This window comes from Mesoplodon densirostris, chromosome 2 (assembly GCF_025265405.1).
Source record: "Mesoplodon densirostris isolate mMesDen1 chromosome 2, mMesDen1 primary haplotype, whole genome shotgun sequence".
Lineage (NCBI taxonomy): Eukaryota > Metazoa > Chordata > Mammalia > Artiodactyla > Ziphiidae > Mesoplodon > Mesoplodon densirostris.
Window position 1 is genome coordinate 189,645,293 of NC_082662.1, and position 26,798 is coordinate 189,672,090.

The following is a 26,798-nucleotide window of genomic DNA, read 5'->3' on the forward strand; positions in this document are numbered from 1 at the left end:
TTTCTACATCTGTGACTCTATTTTTGTTTTGTAAATAAGTTCATTTGTACCACTTTTTAGGATTCCACATATAAGTGATATCATATGATATTTGTCTTTCTCTGTCTGAGTTACTTCACTAAGTATGACAACCTCTAGATAGCTAGATATGATTGCTGTATTTAAAAAATTAAGAATTTTAAAATTTTATTCCACTCCGAGGCCAAGTGCATTTGCCTTATTTATCCTTAACTGAATTTTACAAATTGATACCTTTCTTATTTGTGTTTTTATTCAAGTGTGTGTGTGTGTGTGTGTGTGGAAAGTTTACACAGGACTGTAAGTTCTATAGTAAAAGACAATCCTTTACCCCCATCGTACCCCTCATCCTCCATCTTTCCAGAAGCAAATACAAACACAAAGATATTTCACCATTTCTAAATGGTATTGTCTGTTGTTCTGCAGTTTCTTTTTCTTTTTTTCCAAAGATTTTAGCTAGTATCCATTGACTTCCTTTCTTCTTCTTGGAATGTTGCTTTTTAATACCCCTTGTTTTGTTCATGGATGCAATGTTGTCTCATTTCTGAGAAGATAAATTATAGTTGGTTTTAGTGGTTTGTGTTCTCCTTGAAATGTCTTGTTTCTCCCAGGTCTGTCTTCTGTTTATCTTGGTCTCTGTCCTTCTTCTTAGAGGCTTCAGTCTAAGTTTCTTGGAAGTCCATTGTATTTCAGAGTGAGGTTCCCCAATAGGTATGTTGAAATTCTGTCATAACTGATGGAGCTTATAAGTCATGGGTCTTACTAAATTGCATGAAATCAGAAAGGCATTTAAACTCGATGAGTCTTAGTTTCCTTATCTATCAAAGGAGCTACATGTCAATAGATATTAAAATCCTATGTTTCTATACCATAGGAATAAAAATATAAATTATTTTCTGGTGGTCAGCAGCAACTATTTTATCTACAGGACTCCAGGCACTTATAACAATATAAGCAATGCTTTAACACAAATCTTGAATGAAGCATAAGAAAACTAGTATTGGATAGACTCCTTCACACCTACCACTTCCTAAGTGTGTGACTGATCAAGCTCCTTGAAGTATCAGTTTTTTTCCCTATAAAATAGGAAAAATAATTGCTAACTCATTGACTTGCTGGGATGATTAAGGGCAAAAACATGTAAAGAGGTTTGCATAGTGTCTGATACATAACATTTCAGCAAACTCTTGCTATAATTATTATATTTACTGGTGGAGGGAAGGAAAGACTACTTCCTATGATTCTCTGAAATCCAGCTAATGCTTTGTTTGTCATTTACACAAAGGGCTTACTCCACAGATACTTAGTAATTTGATGCATTTATTGGATTTGCTGTTTGTGGACCATATATCACATTTACAGAATAAGTAAAGGTAGAATCCTTTAATTTTTATTTATCTGCTTTATTATTATCCTGCCTTAGTAAGCAAGGAAAACCATACATAGCTGTTTTAGTTGACCTGTGTTTTTTGTCTTGATTTGCTTTTTCCATTGTTGTATTGTCTTTACGTTTATGGAGGTCAGGTGTGCATTCTCAGCCTTCAAAACATGAGACCGTTCATTTTAGGCTGGACGCTGAAAATCAGCATTTATTTCATCTCTGTCCTCGTACTTTTCTTAGATTTGCTGAACTAGACAGATTTAATTCCCTTTGGAAATGGTGTTCCATTCCTTCTGAGGAAGTGGGGGGTCAGGGTGCTGGGTGGTGATGGGAACAGTTGGTATTCAAAGCCCAAGCATGTCTTTTGAAATGTCATTTTCACTCAATTGATTCCTAGTTTTTGCTGAAATCTCTGATGGGGGACTTAAGGGTGTAACTTCAAGTTAGCTTTGATTTGCAATCACTTGAACATTTTGAGTTGTAAAAGAAACATATTGGGAAAGGTAAATTCAATAACAAGACACGTGTTAGAATAACACAGCTCTGAAGATCAAGTGGTCTGTTAACTACATTTTCATTTGTTTAATGTACCTAGTCAATTCCATGGGTGATTCACAGCAGCAGGATTATAACGCTGGGAAATGATTTGCAGATTTTTGGTGCTATGGTGCCACCTACTGGAAGATTTCTAAATAGTCCTTTGTCTAAATAATGAAAACAGGCACTTACGTGTGTTAAAAAATGGTGTAGAAAATATTATCCCCAGAGGAGTAAAAGTCAAAGGATAACATATAGAAACACAAGGGATATAACAGTGCTCTCTTTTACTATATTTATTGGATGTGATGTGTGTGTAGAATCTAAGAGACCATTCAATGCAGTTCACACTTTGAGAAATCCTGACACCTTCCCTTTACTATCACACCCTAAGCCTGTGACCTCCTAATTCCTGCCGCTATTTCACATATTTTTCTTTACCTGTTTTCCACATCCTCCCAGCATTGTTCGCATATAATGTCTACGCATATTGTAATGTTATTTATATGAATACAATCTCCTAATTTTAAATAGGTATTTATTGTACATAGTTATTAAGTGCTTTAGTCAGATGTTTTGTTTGCTTTTCCAGGTCTATTTGACTCCACTATCAGTAGATGATTTCTTTCTAGTCATACATAAACTTGGGTATAAAGACAGCAGTGCTGTCCACCTACATCAGACAACAGACATAACCACATTAACTCCGCTGGCCGAGCAGATCCCTCTGTGACCAAACTCAGCAGCCAAATGGGTAGATCGTGACATAGTTAAATACCTCATACAACCCGTCTCATCAGGTCTTCCTGTTTGGTGATGAAAATTCAGTACAGTTCCTTCTGTCTATGATTTTGCTAACGTTCTGATAATGTCTGAAATGCAACGGACACTTGAAATCACTTGAAGAATTACAAAATGTGATGAGACATTGACAAATTATGCAGACATATGGTAATATTGTCTCCTGTAAATATTTAAGTAACTTCACCTATCCTCTACTTTATCATGTTTTCGTTTGTTTGTTTTTTGTTTTTGTTTATTTTTCGCTAGACCTTGGGGCTTGTGGGATCTTAGTTCCCGATCAGGGATTGAACCTGGGTCCTCGGCAGTGAGAGTAGGGAGTCCTAACCACTGGACCACCAGGGAATTCCCATCCGCTACTTTATCTTGTGTGGAGAGACATATTCTGCAGAAGTATTTGTCAGTGTACATTAATATAGAAGTTAGAAGATTATTTGGGAGCTGGATATGTCCTTTAGATATTATTTAGATTTATAACTAGTCTATTTCATGTAGATTGTCTTTATATGTGTTCCTACTTTCCGAACTGTAGTTAATTTTTTGATGTTTTAAAAACTAATTGAAATATTTTTTAAAAATGTATGTAGTCTAGTGGATATAACTTATTGAAATGAAAGTGTCATTTCCAGTTACATTGCTGTAGTGCCTGAATATTTTCTTAAAAATGTTGGCTTAAATTTGGGAATGACTTACATTTATAAAATTTTATTTTCAAATGTTTCTATCCTATTTTTTGAGTGCCTAAATAATGTTCACATGATTTATCGTGTTGACTAAAAGTGTTACAGGGACTGCAAATCTGCTCACAGGGATTTTGTGACCATGAGAACAAGCGGTTTTAGTCTTACACTGAGTATAAACTGTGTTGCCGAAGGCTTGGAATTTTCTTTCAAAAAGATAGAAGGCTCTGTGTGTGTGTGTGTGTGTGTGTGTGTAATACTCTATAAAGAAAATGAAATAAAATATAAGCATCTGTGTTTTAATACACTAAAAATCACTCAGTGGACGAACTTAGAATCAGCTTCTGAGATAAATGGATAGAAAAGAAAATGCATATTCAGTTTGAGAAGCTTTTATGGGAAGTAAACAGGAACAGAGAAGAAAGGAAGTGTGATCAATGTTTAGATATTATGTTGTGTTCCATGGATGCTGAATTTTGTTGCATTTAAGGTTAAAGGATTTGGGGAAATGTTAGATATGAGACCATGATTAGACCAGAAATATGTAGATATAGGTACAGATAGATAACTTATAGATATATAGATATACAGATATGTTATTATTCTATTCCCAAGCTCTAGAAGCCTCTTCACAGCTAAACAAGAGATGTGTGAGTTGTAATTCTTTGTTGATGTTACTGTTGTTTGGTTGCCTTTCCTGTCAAAATAATATCCTGTAGTAAGTTAAACTGACACACCAGTGAATTTTCTGATATTGGTCTGTACCATACAGAGAGCATTCACTTAGCAAACTATAATTTAGTCTGAATGTCTATATTTAGGATCAAGTTTATTTTAGCCTTCGTAACACTATGAGTCATTTACTCTGAGGTCCGATCCTGATTAAGATGCTTTTTTACTCAGCTTCTGAGCTTTTCATAAACACTGATCTCTATGGAACCTAAAACACTGGCTAAAAGAATTTCCTGGCTGAAAGGTCAAATGGAGAGAAAGCCTAGAGGGCCAAGTTGATGGGGAAAGCAGGATGCCAGAGGGTGGAGAGATGGCTTGCGGAGTCAGACGGGCTCAGGGTCAAGCCCTGGCTAGCCTGGACCAGCCCTGAGAGCTTGGTCAAGGCATCCATCTTCTCTGAGCTCCTGAGGGTTGCTTTGATGCTTCAGAAAGAAAATACAAGCAAAAGGCTTAGCGTACTGCCTGGTACCCAGTAAACACTCAATACACATTAGCAATTAGTAATAAAATATTATTTCTGAAATGTTCTTTAAAAAAGACAACTCTCTAGTAACTGTCTTCTTCCTTTTGGTAACTTACCTTACTCTCCTTTTCCAAACTTAGACTGAAATACTGAACATCATCTATTTCCTTTAAAGAAGTGTATTGCTTTCGAACCAGTTAGAATTAAATGAGTATCGCTGGGGCATTTGACACAAATGTGGCCTGATAAGTGGTCTACTGGTTGGAAACATTTCTAGCATATTTATTCTAGTATTCATAGTTCTTAGGTGAAAAAGAAATAGCTTCCTTGTTGTCCCATCATTTCTTTTCTCATGTCCACAATAAATATATGATAAATTATAATTCCTTATTATAAAATGCTCTATGTCATTTGTGTTACATATTTTAGTGGCCAAAAAATTAATAGATCAGAACAATAGATTAGAGTGGTCTGTGGAATTAGTGATGGAGCTAGTATGGGTACCATTAAGATTTCTCTTTTCTCTGTCATCATATCTACTATTTGATTTTTCCTCTATATTAATTGATTCCATCACTCAGGAAAAAAATTCAGTCTCCTCACCTAGTCTCTAGTGTTCGCTCTTGGCTTTTGTCCCAAAGCTGTTGTTTTCAGGTCTGATTTCTCCCTTGCATTTACTCATGCTCAGAATCATTCAGTAATGACATGTGGACCACATATTATGCACAAGACTCTTTGCTATGTAGCCAAAGCTTCTTCCCTTCTTCCCCATCCTCATGTTGTGTGATTCTTGCTGACCTCAGGTGGATGGGATTTTATTTATTAGTCATAATAAAGTACATCTATGACTTAAATGTCTTTGCAGACCACTGAAGATTAAATCTCTATCTCTATCTATATGTCTTATGGGTTATGAGCTTTTCCAGGGAAAAGGACCATGCCTTCATCATGTTCAAAAATAGCCACTAATAGCATGCCAGCAAAACAATATATCTTTCTTGGACCTGACTGAATCAAATGAACTTGTCTGAAGTTCCAAGGATTTAAGTGTTTACACTGAGAAGCGGCACATCAAAATAGTTTTAGATACTTAAAACCTTATAGATTTCTCAGATGAAGAAGAGGGGTGTATTCTATGAAATGTGTTCATACACTTAAACTAACTTGAATATTTTGGATGTGGCAATATGCTAAATTCTTTATGAACAATTACCACGAGGACTATTTTTTCTTCACTTAAAACACAAGATGTTAGTTACTGATACGCTGATATTTTATTTCTCTTATTACCTTTTTTTTTACAAATCAACATAATTCTAAGAACTTTATTTAGAAGGAAATAAGAATAAATGACAGGAAAGGGAAGACTATTAACAGGAAGATAAAAACTTTGAAAAAGTCATTTTATATGGGATAGAAAGATAAAAGCTGACTGAAGAGGAGGGACAAAAGTGCAAATAATATAAATGTAAAACAATATTAAGTATGAATGGTTAAGAAAAAGTAGAATCAACTATACTTCAATAAAATAAATTTAAAGAAAAGAAAGAAAACAGAGAACTATAATAAGAAAATATTTTATATATTTTTAAAAATATATTTTAATAATTACACATATTTATATAATATATATTTTACATATACATATATAAAATTTAAAAAACCATATTTTATTTTGAGGAATAAGCCAGGAAATGTGATTGAAGAATATTGGGTCATATACCTCTGATGGTGCTTCTGAGGGGAGAGAGTTTTTTCAGATCAGTTTGTCCTCAGAAAATAAAATCTCAAGGCAGGAAGTACCTTAAATACTCACCTACTCATACTTCCATCTGCTGCTTGCTGCCCTTTCACCAGGTGAGTTGACTGTCATTTGGGGGAGAATTCTATAATCTATTTAATTGTCACTTACTAAGATGGTGGATGGGTCCATGTCTTATTCCATGTGGATGGAATCCAGTTCCCATCACGCCAATAAAGCTAGTTTTCCCAACATTCCCACAGACCCTAGTGATCAATCCAGTGAACCATGTTAGTACTCATCTTAGTTCAATCATTTCCTTCTTGAAACAACCCTTGCTCTGAAGTCTTGTTGACTTTGGTCTCCCCCCTGCATGGAAAGTGAGGTCACCTTTGCTGGGCTCTCCTTCAATATTAACCTTTAGGTTTCTATCCTGGATGCTCCTCTTTTATATGACTTGGAATCTTCACGTCCACAGCTGTAATATCCGTCCATATGCTGATCTGCAGCCTCAGCCGAGATGTATAGCCTGAGCTGCTCAACTCCACAGATAGCGCTGCTAAGCGTTTTCACACAGAAGTCTCAGGCATATCAGATGCTCCCCTCCCACCTGCTTTCCTTTCGTCCTTCACTCAGTGAAAGCGTCCACAGTCTACTTACTGCAATTCACTAAGATGTTCAGTTACCAACTTGAATGTCTTTCCAATTATTCCTCCTCCTCCTCGCATTCAGAGATTTACAAAACCTTGATGACTACTTCCTAAGTGTTTCATGAATCCCATTTTTTTTTTGAGTTAAGTTGTGGGTACAATTTTCCTCACGTAGGACATCATCCTTCTCATATGTTTTTCTTTAAGTCTCCTCATTTTCCTGTTCCCAGCTTTGCCTTCTGATAATCTATCTTCCATTTCATAACAAGACTGATCAAAAATTGAAATGCTTCTCCATTAGACCTCCCCGTAACATCTCTTGCCGATGGCTAAAGCCTGCAAGGTAAATCCCAACTTCTTCTTATTCTAGGACTAAGGTAGCTGTCCATAATCCTTTAGGTCACAGACTAAATGTACCCACAAAACCCTCTCTAACAACTCTTCCCCCAGCCAGCCACCAACCCTGAGAGTCTGAAATAGGTGATCCTCATATTTGTTTCTGTATCACATTTCCTCTTGTCTGTCATCACACTGTATGGCTTTCTTTCTTTTCCTTTCTTTCTTTCTTTCTTTCTTTCTTTCTTTCTTTCTTTCTTTCTTTCTTCTTTCTTTCTTTCTTTCTTTCTCTTCCTTCCTTCCTTCTTTCTTTCTCTCTTTTCTTTTTTTTTTTGTTCTATATCTCACATTGAACTAAGCTCACTGGGGGCAGAGAATTTCTATAACTCAATCATATTTTATCCTAGAATGTGGCATAATGTCTAGAATATAGTAAGTACTCAATCAATAGTCATCATCTCAATAAAGGAATGCATTTGGGAAATTTTTTCCAGAAGTCTTTTCAAAGTCTTTTGCAGACTTGAAACTAATTCCAAAACTCTCCTATATTTTCTATTATTTTTATTTTACCTGAGAATTCAAAAACTAATAGCATAGTTTTGACATACTTGGGCTTTGTAAACATGATATTAAGAGAAGGACTATGGTTTCACTGGGGTAAAATGTACTGAAAATTGTCACTTTGTGATTGTGAATTAACATAGGGATGCTGTTTGTATATACATATATATATATATACACATAAATCTAACTTGTATTGACATATGTATGTATGAAGTTTGAAACTTTCTAACAGATGTTTGTTTTCCTTTTTGCAGAACAAGCCATCACTCCTTCCGCTCAAGGTATTTACATTTTACTTATTCTTGACAAGTTTATATATTTAACATTGATAGAATTTTCTATTATTGTCTAGTGAAATCGTTGTGTAAGGACAACTTTATAATCATGAATAGTCCTTGACATTCTCTTGTTCTTAACATTCCTGCCTGTAAGATATAAAGTTTGATAACTACCTGAACATATTTTTATTTGTAGACATATTATTGTGTATAAATTATAGCGTTTCTTACACCTGACAGTAAATCACATAGCAGGTTGCCAATATCTTTTTAAATTTTACCACTATAAATAAATCAATTTATTTTAGTTAGATTGCAAAACGTCATAGTTAAGGAACTATATGAGAAATTAGAATTCTAAACATAACTTTATATATCTATATAAATTCCTGCAAGAGAAAAGTTTTGACAATATTGAGATATTTTGTAATAATCATTTCCAAATTCGATTGTACAACTGAATTGTCTTAACAAGTGTCCTAATCCTGAGATAAATTTAAGCAATGAAGCTGCTGACAATAAATTCATATATATCAAGTGTCAAAGAAGAGAGAAAAATTAGATCTGATTAAAAATAAATTACACCACTTAAATGATATTGTTATTGAAAATATGTTATTGATGTCCTGATTAATCATATGGTTGACATTATGCATTAAGAAGATAAGTAAAGCCCTTAAGATAACCCTGATTTAACAATTATAATGCACGGTTCTAATGAGGCACATTCAAACTTTTCTGAGAAGTGGATTATTAAAGAAACTTTACCATGGCAGAGAGGTTTTATAAATATATTAAAGTCATTGATGCATAGTAGATTGTGATTGGTTTATGCCACCTAAAGACATGCAACTCAACATCTCCACCTTTTACAGAAGAGTAAATTCACCTCAACCATAGAAACAGGTTACTTTTGCAGAAGGGGAATGGGAGGGAGTAGAAAGGGGACTGAAGGTTTAAAACAGTAGGTGACCCTCACCTTATTGACAGAGTGTCCTGATCTCTGCCCATACTCAATCACAACAAGTCCCCAAATGGTGAAACCAGGTAAGTTAAAATAGTGACCCCCAATGCAAATCAGAACGTTCTCTCCCAAATACTGCCAAGGAGAATGTGATCAGTGGAAACCAGTATCTCTCCAAAGCAGGAGCACAGGGGCAATGTGGAATTGGCAACTGAAGCATGCTTTCTCATCCTAAATTCAGTTCTTATTTATGAAGTGAAGGAATGTGCATGGGGCTTTAGAATGTCTGCAAGGATGTTAAGGCTTCTAGGTGGAGGGTGGTTCTCCAAACACCCTTTCTTCATACATCATGAATTGAATTTGCTCTTGACTAGAAGTAATCCTTAGGAATGCTACTCTTCAAAACAGTAAAGCACTGTCATATGAGATATTTGCAGTGATTTTCCCTCTTTGAAATTCAAATCTAGCAAAGGCATGGAAGGGATGATAAAGGGAGAAAGTTGCGACAGTTTCCTCAAAGCAAATGGGATCATTGGAACTTTGCCGACACCAAAATTAGTTTAACCTGAAAACAATAAACGAATAATTGGTCATCTATAATGTTGAATGTGAATGAATGTTATTGGACAGAATTTTAAGCTCCTCCCACCCTTCTATCTTCTCTCTCTCCCCATCCCTGTCTCCCTCCAGTCTCTCCCCCACCAACCCACCTCCTCTCCTTTTACTCAGTATATACTGTAACGATGAGAGGACACTAAAGCTAGATTTAGGATTTGACACTGAAGACAGGAAGGCACCACTTGCTTGTTACTTAGTTGAACATGCTGACACGTAATTATGGGTAAAAGTTTGTTAATAAAAAACATTTATTTGTGAGTTATTAGGCTATGAAATTTTAGGGATTGGAATTTTTCTTTGGAAAAGAACACATATAACAGTTGTCCTATCTCTTTGGATTTCTGTAATCACAGAATAGTTCTGTGATCTTCCGTACACTGACGTCGAGGCAATTCCATGCAACTCAGATGGGTTTTACGGGTACTTGGTAAAAATGGATTTCACATCGCCTTCAACATTAATGAATAAAGCTGGGACTTCCTTATGTCGTTTCTGTTTCCATTTCTTAATTCTCTACTCAGTGATCTTCCATTTCAGTTCTTAGTTCTGCCCTTCTTAGCACTTCTGCTCCTTTTCTGATTTGCCCCCCATACTCTCCCTTTTCCCATATTTGTGCTATTCTCGCTTGTCCAATTAAAATTAAAATGCTTGTGTGATATAACTCAATTTTTTATTAATTAGATATTGCAAAACAAAATTTGCTATTCATAGAAGTAAACACATGTTAAACAGAAAATTCAGAAAAAAATGCACCTCTATAATCCTAATATTCAGAGAGCACAACATGTTTCTTTTTTTAAACTGGTGTACTTCTCCATTCTTCGAGATAAAGAAATCCACTTTCTGAATAAGAGAGCACACAAATGTAAAGGCCTTTAGTACACGGTGCTCATTTGCTCTGCAGGCAGGTTTTTCCATTTGTGTGCTCATCTCAGCTGTGCACAGACCTACTTCACCACACCCTTGCTACAGTTTTCTTTTCTCTTGCCACAGTTTTCTTTTTCTTGAAGTGAACTGAAACTGGGGAAAAAGTTATATCAGTATCTCAAATTGTGTTTCTTTGGTTATCATGAAAAAAATATTTTTGTACACTTGGGTCATCTGTATATTTGATTGTGAATTTTGTTTTCCAGTCTTTTGCTCGGTCTTTGTTTTGTTTGAATTTGATTAAGAAAAAAGAAAAAAAGAAAATCAGTGTGTGCGTCTAGAACTCTTGCTTTTCATTTTCTTCTCCTGGAATGCTAGCCCTCCTAATAATCCCCTTCCAAATTTATCTTTTTTTTTTTTTTTTTCTGTACGCGGGCCTCTCACTGTTGTGGCCTCTCCCGTTGCAGAGCACAGGCTCTGGACGCGCAGGCTCAGCGGCCATGGCTCACGGGTACAGCCGCTCCGCGGCATGTGGGATCTTCCCGCACTGGGGCACGAACCCGTGTCCCCTGCATCGGCAGGTGGACTCTCAACCACTGCGCCACCAGGGAGGCCCTTTTATCTTTCTTTATTCTTTTCTTTGTTGATCAATCTTTCACAATTTCTTTTAATCATCTTTATGCCTGGTGTTTCATCCTTCTGAACCCAATTGCTTTGGACAGTTGAGAATCCACCAGTGAAGTGAGAAGAGGACAAGGAATAGCTGCTTTCACCTCATTTCCCCATTTTCACCTTTAGCCCTTGTTCTGCAGCTTACTTTCTGTCTAAGTCTATATATTCCATCTATCCCTGTGGATGCATCTATAGTTGTACATATGCATGTACATACATGTGTACGCATTGTCAAATATACACACACCCCATATACACACACACACACCATAACTCATATCTGTATGGTGTGTGTGTATATACACACGTATAGGTAGGTATATTTATGTACATGAAGCAATGGGCTGGGGAGTTAGCCAGCTCAGATGATATGATTCAGGGTGTGACTCACATGTTTATTTTCTCCCCCTTCCATCTCCCATGAATGTGACAGGACTGAACACAACAGAAGAGCCCTCTTCTCTGCCTGCAGGTGACCCCTTATCTGCTCACAGCACTGCATTCTCACTCGCAAGCATCTCTGAACGAGGAAATGACTCCTCAGAGACCACGCCTCCTCCTAGCCCAGAAAGTACCACCATGGAAGCATCCCTGAATTCTTGGGATAATGATAGTACTCCTGCTGTGACAGGTTGGCAGCGATCTTAACTGAGACGGGATTAGGGAAAAACTTGTCTCTCTTTGTTTTTTCCTTTTTAAATTTTAAAGTTATCAGAACAGTTTAAATTATGTTCAGTTTCTACGTGTGAGGTTTTACTAAAGTGTGTAAAACGTAGAACATCTAGGTGTTCATGAAATATTGGCCGGCTAAAGTAATGAAGCCTGTTGTTAGGGAGAGGGGGAGGGAGGGAAGTCCCCCTAAGTAAAATCAGGGTGTGTTGACGGGGGACAGCGGCAGTTCTCGGTGTCCTCTGATCCCCACGTGCTGCATCATTTTCCTGTTTCCTGCTCACCTAAGTTTTCTGTAGCCCCGGGGAAGTCAGAATGTCCTCTTTCAGGTCTTTGTTGGTCTCGCACTCCCCGGCTCTTATCCCAAAGTAGAATTTTTCTTGGTTCAATCCCAGATCCTCAATATCAGAAAATTATTGGAGACAGACAATTTATTATTTTTTAAAAAAAAACACACTGAGGATTAATAATTCAGCTTTGTTATTTGGATTTCTTCCAGGGATATTTGCACTGTTTTTTTTTTTTTAAGTATTTAATTAGGATTGTGAGTCCCAACGGTAGAATTTAAGATAATGTGGTCCTGTTCATAGCAAAATATCAGAATGACATGGGAGGTATTTCTACTGGGGAAACCTCTGATGCTCCTAGAATCCAGGGACACCATTGATCCACTCGTTCTCTGTTTAATGTTAGGTCCACAAGTGTATCTGGTACGTAAACTGACCATCCTGAGATTTGCTCCTACCTTTTCCTAAATAATGTGCTGTGTGCGACTTTCTGAGGCAAACTGGTTAATAGACATGTTCTGTTTAAAAAGACTAAGATATTTGTTCAATAAGGTCATCAATCTTAGCTTGAAACGCAAGCACGGATAACACCATCACATTCCTGGGTGATGGGTACACTCAGTGTTTTGAGTACCACCTGGATGAACTTTATTGGCTGTGGTAAGTGGTTGAATAAATGTTCAGTGCCTTTTATATCAATTACAGTAATGTATATTTAATCTTTATCCCATTTTCCCTGCTACCATAGGGCAGCAGAGGTGACTGGGACCTATCTAAACATTGCAAGTGTTGAAATTCCTTTTAACAAAAGGAATGTGAGGATGAGGGAACTGATGGCTACGTAGAACTTTTCATGCTAAACTTTTTTATTGACTGAATAACGTCACACAGAGTTTTCTATTTCAAAGCTTCCACATTTCACCTCACATGCACAAATACACACATACAACATTCCTACCTTTTTATTTCCCAATTCTTTCCCCCTGAAAACGTTAAAGCCAGAGATTTACATATGAAGCAAGGTGCGAGAAAAAAAGGTTTAAAATGAAATAGATTGGACATATGGATGAATTATTTAAAAATGCTAACTTGCTCTGGCTCAATAATCCTAGTCATAAAATTAGCTTGGAAAATTTCTTATGCTTTCAAACAATACAACACATTTTCTTTTCTGGAAAATAATCTTGGTGATATTTCAATTCTATACTGGGATAAAACCTATAGGTGTTATTTATTTTATGTTTATGATTGATTTGTACTGTGGAATGGAATGGAATGTAATCACATTTTTCTTGCTTACTAATATATGAAGGGGAAAACTATGCCTCAATCCATTTTTGTAACAGTATAATATACACCATTTCAAAAATTAAAAAAAATATTACAATAAGCATTCACATGCATAACACTAAATTTAATTTTGTAATATTATCTTTATAAAATTAATGTATGCATGTTGCAAAACAGCATTATAGAAGCATTACACACACACACACACTCACACAATGAAAATACACTCTCCCCAAACACTGCTCCTTCAAAAATTGTCTATCTTTCAGACTCTCAGCATATAATTCTGTGAGTGTGTGTTTCCTTATATCACTTCTGATACTAGCTATTATCAATCTTTTAAAACTCTGCCAGTATGATAAACATTTTTCATTTTGATTTATGCTTTGATTTACATTAAACTTTTTTTTCATAATAATGAGCATCCTTGCATATACTATTTGGCCATTGTCTCTTACATCTCTTGCACATTTTTCTGGTCTTTTCCTCGTGTAAGAGATTCTTGTATATTGGGGGATTCTTTGCTTATTCTTCCTACAAAGAAATGTCCTCACTTTCAGTTGTGGAGTTGATGGAGAATTCCAAAAGCTCATAGTGACCCGGAAGTCACAAAAGCCACCTGGAAACATGAGCCACCTATGGCTGCATCAACCCAGACAGGCCCCGAGATGTGTAAACGAGCACGTGGGTGCTACCCTTCTGGCAGGTGAACTTAAAGATGAGCAGACTTGCACTTGAACAGACTGGGCCATTTCACAGTTTGGTAAACTGTAATAACAGTTTGCTCCTTATAACTTCCTGGTATTTAAAATTTTCACCTGCAGTGGGGAGATATTGATACAATGATCTCGCTTTCCTACCTTAGAAGTTAACCGGCACAGACGCCTCACCTGCCGTCTCCTGCAGACACGTGGGTGCCTCTCTGCACTCACCCCAGCTCTGGGCAGGAATGTCAAGTCCAGTTTGTGGCTCCTTCAGACTTGTGCAAATACAAAGAGCACATGAACACCGTCTAAGTACGGAGTGAGGGACTCCAACCACTGTTCCACGTGTAGCATTTGCTGGTGGATGGATTGGGAATTTCAAACTTTCGTAGTTACCCCTATTCCAAGAGGGCACCTAACAAAGGTCCTTGTAATAGTGATGAATTGATAAGGAATGAGAATTATGAGAATACAGGAAAGACCTGTTCAGGGGGTTAGTCAGGGCTTTATATGTTAGTTTATATTAGAGGCCAGTATAATTCTGCAGTGAAAACTTCTTGCTAGTAATAAAGAATATATTCACAGATTCTTTCCTTAAAGACCTCCTACCTAAACAAAACAGTGAAGAGTAGATGGTGTACATTATCAATAAAGGGCACTGAGAAGTTATAACCACAAATACAACGGTTTTAAAAGAATGAAAAGAAAATGGATGCTCATACTCTCCATACAAACATCAAGATTCTTTCAGTTCAGACTCTCTATTTATAAAAACTGCAAAACATCCCCTCCGTGGTCTTTCCAAAATCGGTGTCTAATAAGTTCACGGTGCCCCTTTTTATCCTAAAAAACAAGCATGTTTCTCAGGTTGCAAATGCACACAGCCACATATATACACTTAGTGACCTGAGTGCCTGAAAATTAAAGATATGAATGGGGAACCTGGCAGTGAAGTGGCCTTGCTTTAAGTATGGCCCCAACGAGGAAGCCAAGTGTATCAGATAGAATAATTATTATCTTGAAGTATTAAAACTGCTCCCTTGGCATAAAAATCATGACAGGCAATCCAGGAAGCTTAAACAGCTGGGAAAAGAGCTGCCCTCGTCTCCCTGCTCCATTTCACTCACTCTGGCTGCCATGGGAACAGCAGTAAAAAGATCTGGAGCTTTTAGCAAATCCACAGAAGTTGTGGATGGGAAGGATCTGGGAAAAAGCCAAGGAGGGTTGACCTGGGAGGCTGGTCATCACACAATTTAGTCTGCTTTGCCCTATCAAGGACTTCCTCCTCTCCCAGTGGCTAATTCCACTAATTAAAAATCCATTAGGATTAATTAACCTCATTCAAATTGTAATTGCCACTCCTAAGCCATCGCTGAGATTACTAAACCAGGGAAAGTACTTTTCCTATGAAGAGGGAAGGTCAGGGATGTGCAGAGGGTGAGGGTGAGAGACCTCAGAATGGCATGAGGACCAGGGACCTTGGGGAGGGGCAGAGAGAATGAGCTAGTGAAACGAGGAGTAGAAAAAAAATGTGGAGGAAGGCTAAAGTCAAGCCTAGCTGATTTCAAAATTTGCAGAGGGCCAGTTGTGTGCCTACCATATTTTTTAAAGGATTAAAAAAAAAATGCATCTTCCCCTCTTCTCCTGGTTCTGTGGGAGGCTTCCACTGAGGATCCTGACCTGAAGAACTGACATTTGAGTTACTCATCCTGTTCTGCGGTTTAGTTAAATTTGGGGTTCAGTGGTATTTGAAGACTGAGCTGAGAACCCAAACTGAAAATTTAGTAGATGCATGTTCAGTCCTAGTGGCATGGATGTGTGTGATTGGAGGGTGCCTGAGGGCTCACATCAGAGCTATCTGGGGGATGCACATATGTGTGTCACTCAGCTGAAACACTGAGCATCTGACTGCAGATGCAGGACCCACCTCATACCATTGAACCAGTGACCCCAGGGATCGTGACAGTGAAATAACCACACAAAGCTCAACTAGGCGCTAGCCCTATTTCTTTTGCTTCTGCCAGGACCACTAGCATAGTGCTAGGCGTCTAGTTGGCGCCCAATGAATACACGTTGCTCCCTTGTGCTGTGATTCTGGGTGTGGTGTCTGTGCGTGGGAGGGAAGATGTGACTTGCAGTGGGTGCTTTGAACCTTGACAATAAAAAGTCTTAACCGAATACAGCGTGGGCTTTTTTCGGCGACAACTCTTGATTCTATACCCACTAGCTCATCTGTAACTGGAAATGAAGAGGATGCTGTCAATATAACGGGAAGTTGCTGGGCTCTAAACCAATTTGCTTTTTCCTGGCAAGGGGAGCCTCCATAGTGAAGGTAACATGGTGACCTTCAGCTGGAAGGAAAACAATCCCCCAGTTCAGCAACTGCACAGACGGGATCCCCATCAGCTCTATTTTCAGAAAGTCGGAAGGAAGCACCTGCACCCAGGGATCCTTCCCCAGAGAAGTGCACATCACCCATGGCGCTTGGCAGGGGCGGGCGGCAGTTCCTCTCGTGGTAACCTCACCACAGCAGCCTTTTGCCCTCAGAGCTCACGTCCATCTCTGCGGTCCCTGCGCCAGCCAGCATCACCCACTCTGTGCATTTTCAGTATTGCCTAAGGCAGCCCCCCGCCAGGAGGCATGGCCTCCCTGGGCAGTCCAGGCTTTCTCCTGAGGTCCCAGATACTTTTAAAATGTGTGCTGTGATGCCAAAGCTGCATAGATTCTGAGGTGTCTGCCTTTAAACTCATCTCTCCCATAAGCCGTGTTATTTTTCATCCCGTTTTGTAGACGCGTAGGTTGTGAGGTAGCAATAGTGCTTGAGTATTTACTGCCCGGCCTTAGCTTCTAAAGTGATTTTTGTTTGTTTGTTTTTTTGCTGTACGCGGGCCTCTCACTGTTGTGGCCTCTCCCGTTGCGGAGCACAGGCTCCGGACGCGCAAGCTCAGCGGCCATGGCTCACGGGTCCAGCCGCTCCGTGGCATGTGGGATCTTCCCTGACCGGGGCACGAACCCGTGTCCCCTGCATCGGCAGGCAGACTCTCAAACACTGCGCCACCAGGGAAGCCCTAAAGTGTTTTTTTTTTTTTTTTTTGGCTGCCTTGAGTCTTCGTTGCCGTGCGTGGGCTTTCTCTAGTTGCCAGTGAGCGGGGGGCTACACTTCGTTGTGGTGCGTGGGCTTCTCATTGCAGTGGCTTCTCCTGTTGCGGAGCTCAGGCTCTAGGTGCATGGGCTTTAGTAGTTGTGGCACGTGGACTCAGTAGTTGTGGCATGTGGCCTCAGTAATTGTGGCTCATGGGCTCTAGAGCACAGGCTCAGTAGTTGTGGAGCATGGGCTCAGTAGTTGTGGTGCATGGACTTCGTTGCTCTGTGGCATGTGGGATCTTCCTGGAGCAGGGTTCAAACCCATGCCCCCTGCCTTGGTAGGCAGATTCTTAACCCCTACACCACTAGGGGAGCCCTGGCCTTAGCCTCTATTAATAAACGTGCCTCTGTGGGCTGTGTGGCCCCTGCCCTTGTGGGGCAGGAAGGCTGATGGCCTTTGTGATTGCAGGGGCTCCAGGAGAGAGGACTACACCCAGCATCTTGCCCGCAGACACAGCTTCCCCACCAGTAACCACTCTCAGCCCTGCACACAGCAGTCCTGCTGCCTCACCTACACGCATCTCCAACTCGACCACCCAAGACAATGCCTCAGGTTTGACCGTGATGCTCTAGGTGTTTTAGGTTCTGGATAATGAAATGGAAACTTGAAAACTGTCATGCAGCCCTTTTATTTCACACCAAATATGACTGTGGATTTCCTGTTTTACAAATGTTCATACAGTGATACTAAATTAGGAAGAAAAAAAAAAGCCTCACCAGTAAGCTTTCTATGGGCATATTTTATTTTATTATTTATATTATAAAAGTTCATGGTGAAGAAGAAAGATAACAAACTTTAATGTCCTATAGCCCTGAGATCAAATACAGCCTCTTAAACTTTCTAGTTGACTTTAGGACAAGTTACTTAGACTTTCTGTGTGTCAATTTTTCTTTCTGTAAAAATGGGTATAATAGTACTCATTTCATAGGATTGATAGGAAGATGGAATATGTAAAAAGCCTGGTATGAACTGAATAGTACAAAAGGGTAATGGGTATCCTTGTTAGTAATTAAAATAAGGATAGTTGTAACAGTATGAGAGGTAGTTTGAGGGAGACTGCACATGTCAGAATTATACTAAGGAATGAATAGTTTCTTCTCAGTGTATACAATGTCTAGTTCCAATTGTTTGCACTCTTGGTCATCTTAAAGGGCCATGTGTAGACAAATCTTTGACTCGCTTTCTTATTTAAAAAAAAAAAAAAGCAAGTGTCAATTCAAACGAGGAGGAAGCCTCTAGCAAGATTCATTTAAGAAATCATCTTTGCTAAAGAGTTTTCCCCTCGACCCTGAATATGACAAACTCATTAACTGTGACCCTCTGTTCATTTCCTTGCAGGTGTGCTCAACGCGTCCACTACACCATCCTCTCTGACCTCTGAGAAAAGCAACATCTCTACAACCAATCTCACAACAAAAGGTGACAACCTGACCCCCAGTCATGCAGTCACGCCACCACTACGTGCTTTGGACACGCTCATTGAAGGGTCTTGCGTTGGCTCCACCCTGGGCCCTTTCTTTGAGAAGTTCAATTGAGTGTTCTAATCCTGAGGGCTGTGGAAGGGCAGTTAGTCCAAAACACGGATCAGTTTCTGCAGTGCAACAGCCAATGAGATCAGGGCTGGTGTTACTGTGATAACCTCTTACATCATGGTCGTAGCATCCCCCAAGAGTTGTGTACTCTATGAAAACTCGTAGAAATGACCAGCTATACTAGGACTTCTAAGAGTGAGTTTTGGTGTTGGTATGAAAGAGAAAAATTCTCTCAGCGGAGCTCTCTGTTCCAAGAGGTCAGTGACAGAGGAGTGATCGCAGAGCCCGACACACACACGTGGGATGTGGAGACAGAGGTGTGGGGCTCCATGCAGGGAACGAACGTCCAGGAGGTGGTACAGTCTGCAATGGGTCAGCCATTCAGAGCCCACCAGGACACTATTCTCCCTGCAAGTTCTCCATCTCAAAGACCAGATTAGCAGAGATCTCTTAGCTTCCACAAGCCCCATTTCCATCCAATTCTTCAGTTAAATACATATGCTCACACAAGATAGGTCTCAGTTGGCGGACGGAACAATGTGTTACCCTGGATTTAGTATATGGGCAAAGAGCTTACAAAAGTTAAAACAGACAATGAAGCAGCCCTTGCCTATTTTATGATTTTTTTTTTTTGTAAACAAAGGAGTAAACTGAACTTTCTAGGGGTTATAATTATATAAACCTATTTTGAGATTAATCAAGAGGAGGAAGACCTTTAAAATACTTCTGGCTGCATAAATAGTCAACCACGTCACCATTCCATAATCAGATGTGTGCCCAAAAGTCACACAAGTATTGTATTATCACAGTTGTGTTTGTTGGGTAAATTCATGAAAACGTTTTATAGAACTAGCTTGTTGGTTTACAACCTTTGAAGTTTTGAGATCCAAACATGGGAACAGGCACTGCAAACTCTGCATAATCTGTTAAACCTAATTCGGTAGATTCTATAGTTTATGAAGATGAAACATTGTAAATCACCGTTCCTCAGAATGACTAGAGCAGAGATATTCTAAAATGCAATGAAAAAAATCAAAGAGTAAATGAAAAATTGAGGATACAAATAAGAAAACAAAATGGAGTCAGTCTTTTAAAATGTGCAAAAACTGCAATTTTATCTAGACATTTTCATAATTTGCATTTTCTTTTTTTTTCTATTACAGGTCCTCCTACTACACATAAGCCATCATGTGGTAAGTTTGTCTACCTAGAGGCAACATATATTACTTTAATGATTTCCTTCTTTATTACAAGCTTTCAAGACACCCCAGCAGGCTAAGCTCACTGGCTCTAATTTCTCGCCAATGATTAGCTCCAACCATTAAGAACCAGGGTCCTTCAGGGCAAGAAGGTTTGATGTCACATTCAGACCTAGTTTTGAGGATCAGGATTGATAATTACTAGCTAAAAAACTTTGGTGGTGTCACTTAACTTCAGTTTGCATATTTGTAAAGTGGGATGATAGCAAGTTTGTTTAGGGTTTGGGAGAGGATTCTGCATAATGATAAATATGAAATGTGAATAATACCTTCAAGGCTCATCAAGAAGGAAAAGTATCTCTGTCTCACCAGGGTTTGGCTCAAAGCAGATGATTGAGAACAGTTTGTGTCCATCCTTTTCCCATTTTCTTCCTCTGTTCTCAGTGGAAGCAGAGTCCTTCTTCGTGGTCAGGGCTCATCCCTCCACGTGTTTCTAAATCTCACTGCTGTAGTCCCGACCTTCAGTAGCTCTCTGTATATTTAGTGCAGACATAAGCCTTTGTATGTTTGATTAATTAATATGATCTTGATGACCAGGTTCCTCTTGCACTATTGCCTCCTTACACTTTTCACTTAAGTAACATGGAAGTGCTCAGTTTCTTAAAACATGTTTCTTCCTGCCCCTGTGTTCACCTCCGTTCTTCTTTCTCTACACTTGGAATGCATCCTCATCTGCCATCTCCCTCTCCCATCAATTTTTCTATGTCCTGCTCATATTTTAAATACAAACTGACTCACCTCTCTGGAGGGACCCTCCTGGTCCTGCAATCTGAACAGACTTCTCTGCCTCTTTACCCCTGTATTATTTTGTGCATCATCTTATTTTTGGTGTTTTCTGTAGTCCATGCCTGTGCCTGTCTGCATGTTAGATTCTATAGTTCCAAAAGTGGATCATTTGTATTCCTAGTGCTTGGGACAGTGTCTTAAGCAAAATAAAGGCTTCATAATTTTTTTGTACTAAAAATGAGTGAATAAGTGAATGTGTGTTGAAAAGATATTTTTAAGAGTCAATGGAGTGTGTTTAAATAAAGGGAAGAGTGTGAGACGACACTCAGAGAAAGTGCTTAGGGGGAGTTGTTATCAATAATTTTACGCAAGTAGAGGAATAACAAGGCCTCTGCTCCCTAAATAATTAATGTTCCCCATATCAGGAGAAAGAGATAATCAAATACTACACTTTAGAAAGCAAGGGAAATGATAAAGCAAGAAGAAGAAATTTGTCAGATGCGTTGTTCATTTCTGCGTAATTCAACAATTTTTGAGCCCTCTCTGATGACAGGTTTTACACAAGGATCTGGATTTATGGCGATGGTCAAAATTGGTGGGATTTTTCTCTCATGGAATTTACAGTCCAGTTAGGAAGACAGACATTAATCCCATTATCATCCAAATACAAACTCACAAGCTGAGGTCTTTGATGGGACAGTGATGAAAAGGGAATCATGAAAGAATAACATGGAGGCACTGATATGTCCCTTCTCTTTTTTATGTTCCTGGGGTTATTTTGTTAGTGATTGGATATTTTTAAAAATATACATTAAGGATTTTGTATTTAATATAGGTTTATTCATTCTGAAAAATAAAAGATAAGCTTCACTATTTTATTTTCTTTCAGGAGACAAGTATACAGCTATCTCTGTGCACTACTTTTATAACAAGGAAAGTAAAACGTATAATGCAACACTTAGTGAAGTGAAATGTGAACCTGTTGGGTGTGAAAAGGAGCTCCAGAGCCTACAGGAGTGTGAAAAGAAGAATATCAATATAACACATCCTTCATGTTATCCTCCATTTGAATATTTATTAGAGGTACCACCAGGTAAATATCAGTTGATTTCTGTTTGTGCATTTACAGCAACACTGCAGTTTTGTGTGTGACGTGTCCCACTGGTCACAGGAGTTAGTAGGCAGGGGAACAGCGTTGAGGGAAAGATGGGGGCAGGAGGCCAGTGTGTGGACTTCTGCTCTCCAGACCCAGTGAAAACGGTAACCTCAGAGAAGCCTTCCCTGTTTATCCCTTACCTGCCTCCTTATACCTCTTTTACAGAGTGCTTCATGTCGATTGGATCTAATTTATACCACTGAGTGGTTATTCACAAGCTTTCTTGTTTCTCCGCTACTGAATTCAAGTCATTATGTGTGTGTGTGTGTGTGTGTGTGTGTGTGTGTGTATGCATTAATCTTTTTAAATACAAGTGTGTCTAGAATATCTTGGGGGAATAACACAAAGTCAAAGATTTGGTGTTTGTGAAAAGAACAAAAGTACTTTCACCAAAAAAAAAAAAAGGGGGGGGGAGCGTTATAGTCATGTTAAGGCGATCAAGCTGGTTTTAATACCTAAGCTACTGCTGGGAAAGAGGAGACTAAGGTACCAAGCTGACTTCAGAGAAGCTACCTTCACAAAATGCATTTTCTAAAAGGGATTCAGGGACTGTGTAAGTTTGTTGAATTTCTCATATCTTTTAATAATTCAAGATCATTGATTGACTTAACATTTAAATGGGTTAAATATCTGATGTTCTTGAAAAAAATGCCATTTAACTTATTTACTTTTCTCTAAACGTTACTGGAATAAATGATCAATTAAAAACAGAAAATGACAATTTAAAACAATACATTGCCCAGAGTGAAACCCCCATGCTCCGTGTAATGATCATGCAATGAAAAAAATCAAAGAGTAAATGAAAAATTGAGGATACAAATAAGAAAACAAAATGGAGTCAGTCTTTTAAAATGTGAAAAAACTGCAATTTTATCTAGACGTTTCCTTGGGTTCCATTTTTTTTTAAAGTAACATAAATTCTAAGTGAAATGCTACCAATACGTGTGATGTTAAAAAAAGAATAAACTAAAGAATCAAGAAATTCAAAACCCTGAGAGTTATTAGACTTTTTTCAAAAGTAATCTAAATTCTTGCCAGATTCTGTATCATGAATATAATTTCAATGACTGTAATTGAGCATAAGGCACACATTATGAAGTATTAATCATCTATTTTTGTATCTTTTTTCTTAACAGATCATAAACATTTTCAGCTGAATGAGTGTGTAGAACCTGAAAAGGCAAATACTTCTCTTTGTTTACATTGGGAAATCAGTAAAAATTTTACTTGTGATAAAAAGAAAATAACATATAAATTTAAATGTGGTAAGAATTTAACATTGATCAGAGGAGTTTTTTTTTTTTTTCCTATAGTGGGAAGTTTTTCTAGCTATTATCTAATCCTTCCTTCATTTCTACTTCCTTCCTTCCTTCTTACTTTCCTTCCTTCTTCCATTCTCTCTTTTTCACTCTCTCTCTTTCTCTCTCTCTCTCTCTCACACACACGCATAGTCAATGATATGTTTGGAATCAAATCATTGTATTCTCTATACAACTCAAATTCACAAAATAAACAAATGTTCCACCTGAAAAATAACTTTTGAAATAGCAATATCAGTTAATTCATAAGAATTTTCTTGGCAACTGCTATACATGAGGTATTGTTGAAAATATTATCAGAGAAGAGAGTTATAAAAAATTATGGTACACATACTCTTAGAATGAAAGGGAAAACAACAATAATTTCATGTGATTCCAAGAGTTTACTTTGTCAGCCCTCCATCAACAACATTTATAAACAACGACAAGAAGACTTAGATAAAATGAAAGTAGAGAAAGAATAGTAAGTGCTTCTAGGAATATGAATTTGGGTTCATGGAAGGGGGAATAATTGAGATAGAATTTCTTTTTAATGATTTAATAACTTTTAATTTATTTTCATTTGAATTTATTGGGATGAAATCTCCCCCCCCCCGGCATAAAACTATCTGCTAGGCCATATTTGGCAAGACAGACAGACAAACAAAAACACATAGACTCTCACACAAAGGATGGAGTATGATACTGCTTATAATCATCATGTTATGGGGAAGATGCTCAGCTCAGACACAAGCAGGGTGAGGAAAGCAAGGACAAACGTATGACAGACTGACGATAAAACAATTATCTAAGATATATGCGTGGTAAAGGCTATGTCAAGTGCAATCTCAATTTCTGAACAGAGAACAATGAACTAATGCCTCATTTCATCAGCTAAATTAGACACACTCTCAAATTCAGTTCTACATCTTAATGTTTTCTTTAAAATTGAGTGTAGCAAAATCATGCAGTATTATAGCTGATATCAGGTCCTTTTACTTATTGTTTTGACCATTTGCATAGGTTTTCAATCTAATAGATATTAATTATAGATATAAAACCAAAATGAAATTTAGGTGTGATATATTGTATTCATATACTCATATGCAATACTTATTTCTTTTAGATGGCTTTCATCCATATAATAAAAGTGACAGATATGAATTGTTCAAACTTAATCCTCAAAGTAATTATACTTGTAGTTCAGAAGTATCCTATAATAACAAGATTATTACTAGCCGAAATACAACTATTAAAACAGATTTTAGAGGTGAGTATATCACTTACATTTATATGTTATTTTTTTTTCCTTTTTATATTCTTATGATTCATTGAGAATCACAGAAAAAGATGTTATGGATTTAGAGAAAGGGTTTCAGAAAATGGCTTTGTGTCCGTTTTAAAGTAAGAATTTACAAATAATAATTCTTTTGTAAGAATTTACAAAAAATGACAGTGAATCCAAACCTTCATCAAGTTTTTTGCAAACTGTAGGCTGTTGTGAGATCGGGATGGGAATAAAACAGTGAGGTAAGTGAAATGCTTCTTCACGTGTTTCCCATTTTATTTCCCCTTTCTTCCTGTAGCAGTTTTCTCTTCTTGGTGTGTCCTGCATCTTTTGCCCCCTCTATCAAATCCTGCCTCTGATAGGAGTAAAATGAGCACAGAAGCTCACTTTAAGAAGCTAATAACACGTAATGGTAAAGCTAAGTGTTGATGGCAAAATAACAATTGTTATTACTAAAATGTCAGCAATATAAATAATAACCAGACTATCATAACTAATAACAACTGGAAAGTAAAATTCTGGAAAATAATAGCATTTGGAAGATGGAGGGGAGAAGGAAGTGAAAAGTGCTAAAATTTCAATTGTATTTAGTGGAACAGGGGTCCCCAACCCCCGGGTACTGTTCCTCGGCCTGTTAGGAACCAGGCTGCACAGCAGGAGGTGAGCATCCGGTGAGCAAGTGAAGCTGCATCTGCCGCTCCCCATCGCTCCCATCACCGCCTGAACCAACCGCCAAACCTCAGTCCATGGAAAAATTGTCTCCCACGAAACTTGTCTCTGGTTCCAAAAGGCTGGGGACCGCTGTAGTAGAAGTAAAGAAATTACAGTTAAATTTAGAATCTGCTAGGAAAATATGTTAATTGTGCATAAGACAACTTCTGAGTAACCACTAAAAACATGAAAGACAGATAAATAGATGGCATTGCCTGTCAGCAGTTGAAGAAAGTTATGGAATAAAAAAAAAATCTTCATGTTAAAGGAGGAAAAGGAGAAAGAAGGGAAAAGAAGGAGGAAGAAGAGGGAGAGAGAGTGTGAGAGAGAGAGGGAGAAGAAGAAGAAGAAAGAGGGAGAGGGAGAAGGGAAGGAAGAAGAAAAACGTGGCAGGAAGGGAGGGAGAGAGAGAATACTAATTAGGAAACAATAGGTAAAATAGCAGAAACATGTCAAATTATATCAAAAGTCACTATAAATATAGATGGCTTAAATTTACCTTTTGGAACAAAGATATTCAGACTTGAGTAAAGTAAAGACATATTTGGGGGGAGGAATTTGTAACCTTAAGTAAGATCAAGTGACATTTTATGGGAACTTTTATCACTTTGCTCTCTATTGAATGAAAATCATTGGACAGTGCTTGGAAAAGAACCAGAAAACAGGAGCAGAGAAAGCAGAAAATAACAAAGTTTAGAGTACAGATTATTGAAAGAAGGAACAAACAAAAATTACAGGAATTTACTAACCAATTTAAAGGCTTGGTTTTGAAAAGAATAATAAAATAGTTAGACCTCTAGCAAAACAACCTTCCCCCATGCATTATAAAAAGGAAATTGTAAATACAGTAGAAATTTTACAGATTATAAAGAAACTTGCATCCAATATGAAAAGTTAGATAAAATGGATAATTTTCTAGAACATAGGAATTATGGACACTTGCCTAGGAAGAATTAGAAAATTGGAGTTATATATAAAATAATAGTCTAACACCTCTCCAACCTCTTTACACTCCCTGTCTGCTTACCTCACCTGCCCTTTAAAAAAGAAAAAAAAACAGAAAGGTAAGTTTACAGTTAGTTCCTATCCTATTCAAACTGTTCCACAGTATAGAAATCATGGAAAGCTATCAACTAATTTTGATTATTGTTAAGGTGGGGAATAGGCTAGGGTTACTCTTATGTGGATACCAAACTTGGACAGAGCTAAGGCAACTATAGGCCAGTCTCTCCTATGAACATAGATACTAAATAGTAAATGAACTGTTAGCAAAGTGGATCCTTTAGTACATTATAAAATATGTAATTACCGAAGAAGTTATATGGATGGCAAATAAGCATATGAGAAGACGCTCCACATCACATGTAACTGGGGAAATTAAAATAACAATGAGATATCACTGCACACCTTTAGAACGGGCAGAATCTAGAA

General features: G+C 37.9%; 1 protein-coding gene across 1 annotated transcript in view; it reads left to right on the forward strand.

Annotated features, from left to right (window-relative positions):
• Positions 1-26,798, forward strand: part of PTPRC (protein tyrosine phosphatase receptor type C) — a 123,355-nt gene that overhangs the window by 47,002 nt on the left and 49,555 nt on the right. Inside the window, exons 2-9 of the mRNA XM_060078966.1 lie at positions 8,158-8,184; positions 11,736-11,933; positions 17,806-17,949; positions 18,736-18,783; positions 20,093-20,122; positions 21,804-22,007; positions 23,207-23,335; positions 24,495-24,638. Of these exons, the coding sequence (XP_059934949.1) occupies positions 8,158-8,184; positions 11,736-11,933; positions 17,806-17,949; positions 18,736-18,783; positions 20,093-20,122; positions 21,804-22,007; positions 23,207-23,335; positions 24,495-24,638 (924 nt within the window). The remainder of the gene's footprint in view (positions 1-8,157; positions 8,185-11,735; positions 11,934-17,805; positions 17,950-18,735; positions 18,784-20,092; positions 20,123-21,803; positions 22,008-23,206; positions 23,336-24,494; positions 24,639-26,798) is intronic.